At 38.7% G+C, this 10,000-nt stretch overlaps 2 protein-coding genes across 2 annotated transcripts in view; one reads left to right on the top strand and one right to left on the bottom strand.

The window, feature by feature from the left end:
• The window catches only part of LOC137996320 (N-acetylgalactosamine-6-sulfatase-like), an 18,514-nt gene extending 10,429 nt beyond the window's left edge, over positions 1–8,085 (bottom strand). The window contains exons 1-10 of the mRNA XM_068841752.1: positions 7,876–8,085; positions 6,332–6,455; positions 5,656–5,730; positions 4,746–4,848; positions 4,016–4,159; positions 3,708–3,774; positions 2,211–2,338; positions 1,802–1,938; positions 1,174–1,277; positions 412–548 (exon numbers count right to left, since the gene is read on the bottom strand). Coding sequence (XP_068697853.1) covers positions 412–548; positions 1,174–1,277; positions 1,802–1,938; positions 2,211–2,338; positions 3,708–3,774; positions 4,016–4,159; positions 4,746–4,848; positions 5,656–5,730; positions 6,332–6,455; positions 7,876–7,983 — 1,127 coding nt within the window. The 5' untranslated portion in view covers positions 7,984–8,085. The remainder of the gene's footprint in view (positions 1–411; positions 549–1,173; positions 1,278–1,801; positions 1,939–2,210; positions 2,339–3,707; positions 3,775–4,015; positions 4,160–4,745; positions 4,849–5,655; positions 5,731–6,331; positions 6,456–7,875) is intronic.
• A 100-nt stretch (positions 8,086–8,185) lies between these two features.
• LOC137996647 (trafficking protein particle complex subunit 2-like protein) overlaps positions 8,186–10,000 on the top strand; it is a 4,709-nt gene continuing 2,894 nt past the window's right edge. The window contains exons 1-3 of the mRNA XM_068842200.1: positions 8,186–8,231; positions 8,305–8,398; positions 9,883–9,961. Coding sequence (XP_068698301.1) covers positions 8,199–8,231; positions 8,305–8,398; positions 9,883–9,961 — 206 coding nt within the window. The 5' untranslated portion in view covers positions 8,186–8,198. The remainder of the gene's footprint in view (positions 8,232–8,304; positions 8,399–9,882; positions 9,962–10,000) is intronic.

Consider the following 10,000-nt stretch of genomic DNA (forward strand, 5'->3'; position numbering starts at 1 on the left):
CTGAACCCTCAAAACGTTGATCCCTGATCCCTGATTCCATGAAAACACTGCTGATCCCGATTCCACGTCTTGCCGGATTCCAGATACCTTGAATTACTAAGATTTTTCTTTTACAAGTGAGAATGGTAACTAACACGATTAGCCAATAAAAAGCGAGCTTCCCCTTCATCATAAGATACTTTTGTGCTGCAGTATTGATATTTTTATGACTCAATTTGACATAATACAATTTGTTTTTCAATTAGGGTTAGGTTAACTTTCATATTTTTTGTTTCATGTTACACAACATGCATGTTTTGGTGACCACTTTTCGCAATTTTGCTCCGCTCTCACTTGTGAGAGATACTAATCATTCGTATCTCCCCGTGGCAATGCAATATCCTCTTTGAGAGTCAATGATGTTCATGGTACCTGTCACTTATGCTCCGATTAAAAAGAGTTGGACTGAGATCAATACCATCCATCACTTTGTTGGTAGGCGGTTTGGCTCCCGCTAATGACAATGCCGTTGTAAATAAGTCCATGACTGTGCCGAGTTGATGACTAACCTAACAAAATACATAACAACACCATGTAGAGCAAAGATCAAACTCTGGGGTGCAAACTCGGGGTGCAGGGATGGCGCAGTGGTAAGAGCACTCGCCTCCCACCAATGTGGCCCGGGTTCGATTCCCAGACTCGGCGTCATGTGGGTTGAGTTTGTTGGTTCTCTACTCTGCACCGAGAGGTTTTCTCGGGGTACTCTGGTTTCCCCTCTCCTCAAAAACCAACATTTGACTTGATTTGTGTTAATTGTAAATTTCAGTTTACAGTGTCCCCAATTAGTGCTCCAGCGCTAAAATCTCGCTCATAAATAGTTGTAACACTTCGCTTGACCAGCAAGTGAAGCGCATCAAGGCTGTTAATAACGTACCCTTCCTCCTCCCTCCAATCAATGTTGCATTTAACGGTTGGTTTTTGCACTCCAACCTATAGATATCAACATTGAAGGGGGAGAGGGGGCAAATTGCCATCTGTGTCACAACATTTGTGACTGAGACTGTAGAACGACTAGACACTTTCAGGATATTTTAAGAACATTGTTTGAAAGAAATTAAATAAAACGTACTGGACAACAACAGATACATGTACAGGTGTCTGCATTGCTAACTCTGTTTATGCCCACTTATTTACCTGGCCTGGTTTGATTCTGCCTGGCCACCATGCAATTGATGGCTCCCGCATTCCACCCTCAAATGTTGTCTCTTTGCCACAGAGAAATGGTCCATTATTCCCCCCTGCATGATAAAATAAAGTAGCAGTGAGGATTAAGATAAAAGAGGAACAGGTTTGATATGTTGTGTGCAGCTGGTGTAAATAGTGCAAAATTTTGTTTGACTTTCTTTAGTTTAAAGAGCCTTCACTGATCCCACCTGATGAGAGCGTCTAATCGGCGAGGGTGGGTGGGTCGTGGGTCCCTAACCCTAACCTAACCCTAATCCTAACCCTTTTTTTAATCAACGAGTGCAAATTCTCGAAACAGACAAGACCTAAGACCTAAGACAAATTTGGACCGAGCACTGAGGGAGCTAATATATATCTTTTTTTATCTTCAAACAAACACGACCCACCACCCACGACCGACAACCCACCTACCCACACGATTTAGCCTCACCCCCACCTGATATTTGGTTTTCTACGGTGTTTGCAAGAAAAATTCTCAGCAATCAGGGCACATAAAGGGAGTGGTGAGTTGAAAAAAGGAGACAGACCTTGCACGCTTCTAAGATTTTAAATTTTGTAAAATTGGTATATACTTTACCTCTAGTTTTTGAAGTTAGAGCAGCTCCATTGTCAGATGAAAAGAACACAAAGGTGTTGTTGGCTATGCCAAGATCTTGTAATCTCTGAAGAATCTTTCCAACGCTATCATCCAACTCCCTAACTGCATCTCCATACCTGATTACATAAATACCACTTTTAAACACCACCCATGCTCCAAAATCATCATTTGATCATTATAATAACAATTATTATTGTTATTTGCACATCAAATGGTTTAGCTGAAAATGCCTTGATCAATCCTCATATTGATTTGGTGAGGATAATGATGGTAATATTGCTACACATCATCAAATTATTATTGCACCAGCACAGTATATCTCTCTAGCGTTTATTTTTAAATGTGTGGCTAAGAAAGATCTAGTTGCCTAAATCAACATAGCACAAACCGTCCTCTTTGACTAGTTCCCAGGAATCCTGCTGATGCATAGACTGGTGCATGAGTGGAGTCTGGTGCCCAGTATAAAAAGAATGGCTTCATGGTCTTGGCTCTTTCATCTATGAAATCAAGTGCCTCCTACACCAGATGCGAAACAGGAAATGAGAACTGTTTTAAAACCAGTACAAAATTTAGCACTACATTAACATTATTTTTAACGCAACAATGCACAATTTACTTAGCAACTCTTTTGTGGTTGTAGCCATTAAATGTAAATTATTTTTAAATATGACAACGGGATTATTTATTTTTGGAAATGTGGTTTCAGGAATTCTACAATCCAATTGATTAATTTTGTTGTAGAAAGAAGCAGAAGAAGTAGAATGATGTAATTCTACGGTCAAACCAGGTCAAGTGCATCCACAGAAAGCTATTTGAAAACTGAAGATGACTCTACTGTGGCTGGGTACCCTGTTTTCTTCGTCATTTTTTATGATGTGATCTTTTATATATATTTCCTAGCTGCTTATGTTGAGAGGTACATGCATTTGTGCAGAGGAGCAAGTACACTCAAGGTAATGTTGTTCAAAGCTTTCTGGTTGCTTGCTCATGAGCCCTGATTGTTTGAGGATCGATACAGATAAACACTCGGAAGGGGGGAGGGGGGGGGGAGGACTCCCATATAAAAGGACGAGGGTGCTCGTCGTACCTTTTAGGGGTTAAAAAAGTGGTTTTGGTATCTCTTAATGTCGAAAATATCCTGCAAAGGTTGGTCAAGACAACGTGAACATAGGCGTTGTTGCTTGTTCACGTTGTCTTGACCAACCTTTGCAGGATATTTTCGATTTTAAAGTTTTTTATGGTGTGGTCACGATCTATTTTGATCCAACGTAGAGCAAGTTTTGGTCGTACACGGTTTTTGCAGTGGTTTAATCCTTAAAAAGTTATCTCTTAATGTGTTCAGCCTCAAAAGGTCCACAGCGGTCCGAGCTTTAGCGGTACCTTTCAGGATATTGAGTCAAAAAATTATGACAGGAGACATTTGACAAGTAAATAATTTTTTAATTTTGTCTTATTAAAACCCATAGTTTGGTACCTCTTAACGATGAAAAAAAATTCATGCCACGCCCACAAGACAAGATTTTGGTACCTCTTGGGGGCTCTTTTTAATATTTCCGACGAGCACGCCCATCCTTTTTATATGGGAGCTTATAATAATTATCTCTGAAAAATGCATGGTATCTCCTAGACCAATTTTCTTTTCAGAGCACTAGTCTTGCTAAGTTCTGCCTTCTCTGCATAGTTTTAAACCACACAAAAATATCACAGTATTAGTAAGCACCACCAATAGAAAGTATCTCCCAAGTATCTCGAGATGAACAAAATGTATGTGCAATAACAAAAGTAGGCACCGTCCTTAACTCAATTTTCAAATGAAGAATCAATGCATCAATAAAATTCTGAGAGGTGACCTTGACCTGGTTTGGTAGAAACTCAATATCCATACCATTGTGAACATTTGAGTCAGGTTGGATTCGCCTGTTTTTTGATTTATGGGAAATTGTTGATAATATCTGAAAAATGAAGGGAAAAAACAAATATGGCACACTTTTTACTCATATACACACTGTATTTGTACAAATTTATGCTGCTAACTTAATTTTTTTTTTCAATACACATAGTCCTAATTACTATGAATTTGTTAAATGTTAATATTACAATTATTATGTATGTTAAGCTATGATATTTTTTTCATTTTTACGTATTTTTCTTTTTCTGTGCATTGAATAAATCAGCATCATTGTTGTAACTTACCTCCCAAGCATTTTATTATCTTTGTAAACAGGAATATTAGGGGTATGAACATCGTCATAAGGACCAAAATGACAGTTCGGCGCACCAAACCACTCGTCAAATCCATGCTGCAGTGGTAAAAACTGGGCTTGATGACCAAGATGCCTACAAGTAGAAATACAAAATAAGGATGCCAATTTTTGAATCAAAACTGAAGAATGACATTATGACATTGGTGTCCATGAAGATCAGGATCTCCTTGAACATTAGGACTATTATAATCACTGCCAAAATCACGTGGATGCTGGGGATGATGACAGCAACAATAATGTTGATTATGGTGGTGAATAAGCGCAGTGATAATATAATGAAATTTAATCAATGAAGTTTAATTTGAGTGTCAATGTTTGCATGGCTAGAGAATTTGTAGACATGACTAGCAGGGTATTTAAATCAGCTCAATGATCAAGCCAGTTTGGTTGATAGGAAAAAGTGTACAGATAAAGAACCTCTTTCAGCAGCTAGAGAGGAAAACCAGCTTACTTAACCTGGACACCTTCTGTGTAGTAACATTGAATTTTCTTTCCTGAGTTGTCTTAACTGATCAGCAGCCTATTAAAAAAGGTCACAAATCTCTCTTTTTTACAATTTAGTTAACCTCTTTCATCTCTTAATTAATTCTTGATTTAAACAATGCATAATTTATAGTTTCAACACCGAAAAAACTTGAGAAACCAATCTGGGCACTAACCATTTGCCAACTATTTTACTGTAATATCCTTCAGATTTCAGTAGCCTTGGTAAGAGAACCTCGCTATCCTGAATTCCTCCAACAATGTTTTGAGGAGTGTATCCTGCAAATCAAAAGGACAGTAACTCAAACACTGACTCAGTGCACCAGTCATTTGAAGTCCTCTATGGTGACAATATCTAAAAAGTAACCTTCTATCCATCCTGTATAACTTGTATTGCATTTCACTGTTGCTTCCAACTACTTGTTCTACTAGTCAATTATATTTTTCTTGTTTCACTGCAGAGCACTCATTGAGACAACCGACATTTACAGGGTTTCCATTAAGTTTTAAAGTAGAAGGGACCTTGTAATAGAGTGAGCGGGCACCCCTATGTATAGTCTGTCTTTTCATCTTGAGACTTCCTTTGAGCAATGGCGGGTACTGTACTCAGTGTAGACAAGTGCTGGTACCCGGGTCCTGGCTTCTAATAAGACACCTGCATTTAAAAGACCAAACCAACCAAAAAAGCTCTGGAAAAAAAAAGTCTTTCTCTTTACAAACTGTTAAAAAATGGAATAATTAACAATTAGACCCAAGGTGAAGCCGAGTGGGCTATCGACCCGTGCATGGCCCTTGAGGGCAAAGGGTCTAATTGTTTTAGTATCACCCAACTAGTCGGACAGAAAAGGCAATAACAAAGTTAGCAAATGCAAGTTGAAGAAATATTTATTTGGGAATAAAATGAAAGAAAGTGTCACGCTTTTCGCTACTCGAGGACTATTAGTAATAGTCCTCTAGTAGCGTAGCCAATCAAAATGTAGGATTTGCATTAGTCCACTAGTTGGGTGATACTAATTATTATTAGTTAGCCATATTGTGTCCCAATCTAATAATGTAGGTGAAATAAGCGATCAATGTAAAACTTACCATTTCTAGCATGAGCATTTGTAGTGTAAAATCCATTACGAATTGGAAGGCGCCCAGTTAGCAAAGCTGCACGTGCTGTAGAGTTAGAGGAAAGGTAAAAAAGCACACTTTTATCTTTTGAAGATGCACATGGCCTTGAAGCATGTAACTTGCAATTCTTTTCCTTGGTAGGAACAAAGTTATGGATTTTACGACACCAATTTTATGCCAAAATATGGACAAAAATGAGATCGAAGATGCATGCACAGGAAAATGCACAAGCTATGTTACATCCAAATAAGGAAATTTTTAAACTCAAAAAACCTCAGCTCTGAAACAGAGTTAAACGCTTCAAGGTCACAAGCTTCTGTCGTTTGTTATAAATTGAAAATTATTCACTTGCAAGAACTATCCTATCAAAAGTACAATTACCGGTAAGTAACTTGTAATTTTCCAGGCAAAGTTCTGAAGGTTTATTGTTTGTCTCGTCCGTGTCACGCATGGAGCACATGGCTCAGCAACAGTACTAGTGTCATAAATCACTGCACGATAAGGTCAAGGGACACTAGGTTTTGTTATGGCTTTCTTATGGGCCCGTATATCCCTGAGCCCCTGAAGTATTTTGTTTGCTTCAGCTCCGTATTCAAATAATTGTCCTTCCTCACTGGCCAGAAGGAAAAATGATTATAATACTTACATGGAGAACAAAGTGGATTTGCAGTGTAGAAATCTGGAAAGAGCATTCCATCTGCTGCCATCTTGTCCAGATTTGGTGTCTCTTTTGCAGGCTGACCAAATATTCCCAAGTCACCCCATCCCATCTAAATGGAAACACATTGCAAACAAACAAAATACGAAGGTTTTTCTTCAGTATCATGCATGTTTAAAACAAGCTGATGATGAGATTCAGGTTACTTTGCGTACACATAGCTGTTACAATGTTATATAAGGTGTCTCCTAAATAAGCCCAAGAAATTTATGTATTACTTTTTTAGGGTCCTGGTTGATCCAGTGACTTCTGAACCCCCCACCCCCATTAATGAGTAAAACCACCTGGCATTAGACAGAGTAAATCTATCTCTGCAAGTCTCAACTCTAGGAGACAATTGTGGGTTCAATTGGGAATAGTTTACTAATGCTCGGACCTAATTATAATGGGACACTTTGTGATGGTTATGAAACTAAGCAAATTAAGTCTATTTTGGGAACTGCTCAAATTCAGAGGGTAGAGAAATTCAGTCACCAAGACTACAAGAATGTAACTAGTACAACCATCTATTTTTGTCTGTTTTACTCTATAAAGCTGATTATGGAGATATCCACTATAAAAATAAAAGGATCCATTTGACGTTATTCTGCACGACAGGGCAAATTTGCTGTTTCTGTCTAATTCTCAACATGCTGTTTCAAAGAGAGACATTGTAAACTTGTACAATGAGACTAATAGAAGAGTGAAATGTGTGACAAGGAAAGATACTAGTTTCTGGTAGCTACATTTGTATGATCTGATACCATGGATTAAATCTGGTGCAGTGAAGGCCCTCCCAAGACAACACTAAGCAGGCAAGTTTGTCAAGCCAAAACTTGTATGCTGGTCAGAGAAATGTGGGAGAAGTGGGAAGGGCAGTATAAATACAATGTCATACATACTTAATTGAACACTCCCCATAGAGGCTTTTCAGGGCCATTGAAACACAATCATGACAGAAAATTCAAACAACAACTGTTAAGAGTCCCAAATGGCTGTCCCAGAGGCAAGCTATTTGGCTATTTACAAGTACAGCTGAGAAGACGAACCAGGGACTACCAGGAACAAATTCAACCTGTGGTCAGAATGTGTCTTGAACCCGGAATGCCTGGTTCTGGACTGCACTGCCTCCTGTTAGCAATCGTGGTGAGTGTTGCATCCAAGAAAAATGAGATAAAAAGTAGCAATTCAAGCACACAAAAAACAGTGTTCCAAGAATGATAACCTATGGAATTCCCACACCGTCCAGTCCCCTTCCTGTGAAAATATGTGGTCTATCAAGTAAAGCCAAAAATATGGGGGGGGGGGGGGGGGGGGGGTGGCAAGACCATGATATCAACCTCTCAATAACTTGTTAGATGGGAGTGAAACATAGAGACCTCATAGCTTAACAAATGAACATGAATTGAAAAAGAAAGCTTCAGTTTGTCGTCTTTTGAGGCCTGCTTCTCTGCCACCAAATTGTAAACAATTCCTCACATTCTGAAACTCACATCATCCATCAGCATAATTATAACATTTGGCTTTCCATTGCTTCCACTAACAGTTACTACACAAAGCACAAAAACAAAGCCCCAAATAGTTAGTCTCTCTTGAGCCATCCCCAAATTTTGGCTAAATTTCGTTCAAAATTCCTCAAAATTCCCGCAACTTGGTCACGTCACGTGAGCTCCCTATGATCTTTTCCGAGTCTACCGTAACAGGTGTCAGCGGCAAACTCCAACAATTTCCTAAGTACTTCATGTATCTCCTAAAATTAAGGGGTATATGAGTGTTTGTAATAAGGGATACATGACGTAGTTACCAACAATTCAACATGGCGGTCTGTGTGGCTGTCATCGGGAAAGAGGTGAGGGACATTTTCTGTCAGATAGCCAATTTAAAAGTTCCCTTTCATCAATTTGTTTTTTGTTTTACTTCAGAACTACCCGTTATTTCTTCGAACGGTTTCTCCAGAAGAAGAGCTAAAATTTCACTACACAGTGCACACGTCATTGGATGTTGTCGAGGAGAAGGGTAAATAACAAATTGTTACACCTCCCCCTCCCCCCGTCTTTATGGATGATGATTTTGGTAACTATTTAAGTTTACCAGTACGAATCACTTATGGATGACCTTTCTTTTTGACTTGTTTGCTTGATTAGTAGGAATATGGCACCCTTTTTCCGTATGAAGACTCCCAGAAATTTGCAAAAATCTCCAAAATACATGGGTAGGAAGATAAAAAAAAAAACTGATGGGTAGGAATCTGTTTTTTCACAATAAAATTGACAGGTAGAAATCTTTTTCTTCGATTCAAGAAATTTATAATGTAGGAATTGTCTCTAGATCCATAAGAGAGTTAGTTTGGATAATAAAAATGGAACTTCCTGTTGAAGTGTAACCAGCATCCCCCTCCTGTACCCTTGGCAAGAAATAGTTTGTTCCTGACCTTACATGTGATTCAAGGAGACAACCACTATTAAGGCGGTGGAGAGGGTTGGTGTGAAAATGGGGATGATTTTGGGCAACAAACCGAAACGGGCATGACCTTGTATTAAAATTGGCGGGTGTAAAGTGCACCATGCATACGGCGAGAGCTACTAAAATTTAAATTGACCAATCAGAATTCAGCAAACAGGAAAAACTGTGCTATCCAACGTCACTTCAATTGTTCGCGATTAAAGGGCCAGAAAACTATTTTAACGGTTTTGTGGCAACTTTTTTGTCAACAAGCTCGTGGAGCAGTGTTGCCCCCTTTTTACGCCAACATTGTCTTTTTGCGTCTTGTTATTGAAGTGTGTCAAATATAATAGCCACAGGAACTGCGAAATTAACTACTAACACTAAACTTGTTGAACATACTAACATAAATTACTTAAAAATCAAATCTACAAAAATACAAAATCTTTAGAAATATCCCGTCACGTTCGAACCAATCAAAAACAGACTGTCACAGCCAACGTCCAGATTTAAATGAGTTTAGACCTGAACTGACATGCTGTAGACTAGCACACTGAGTCAGTTCAGGTCCAAACTCATTTAAATCTCCAGTTATTTGGTCTCAGCACCAATTGGCCTGCAGCTGTTGCAGTGGGTTACTTCAAGAAACTAGAGACTAGGGTATCTTCTTTGTAAAACTTGGAAGCAATTTTCCTAGTGAAAGATCATCACAGTTAATGAAACAGCTTACCAGTAAGAAGTTGTAGAGAAGAAGCCTGAAACAATCCATGCTTGAGCATGACAAATAAACAAATGATAGAGGAAGAAATAGATTTAGTGACAAGTAGACTTTAGACTAATAGGTTTGAGATAGGTTTGATGACAAAATTACTGTTGTAAATCTTAGATCAGATTACCCAAGACGTTTGTAGTAACGGTACTACCCCAGCCATCCCAGAGTCAGTGTCATCCATCAGAGCTGATGCCTAAAGTGCATCCTCTTGCATAATTTATAGCCATTTGTATGTTGTATAAGACATGTTCAATTCTTCAGTGAGTTTTTAATTACTTTTACCTAGTGTCATCTCTAACTAAAAGCTCAAATGATCCACGCGAGCTGTACCTTGGCTTGCTCTACCCTACAGAGGACTATAAAGTGTATCCTTTGCTAAAGATAAGCTTTGCTCAAGACTGCAT

Source organism: Montipora foliosa, chromosome 1 (assembly GCF_036669935.1).
Source record: "Montipora foliosa isolate CH-2021 chromosome 1, ASM3666993v2, whole genome shotgun sequence".
Classification (NCBI taxonomy): domain Eukaryota; kingdom Metazoa; phylum Cnidaria; class Anthozoa; order Scleractinia; family Acroporidae; genus Montipora; species Montipora foliosa.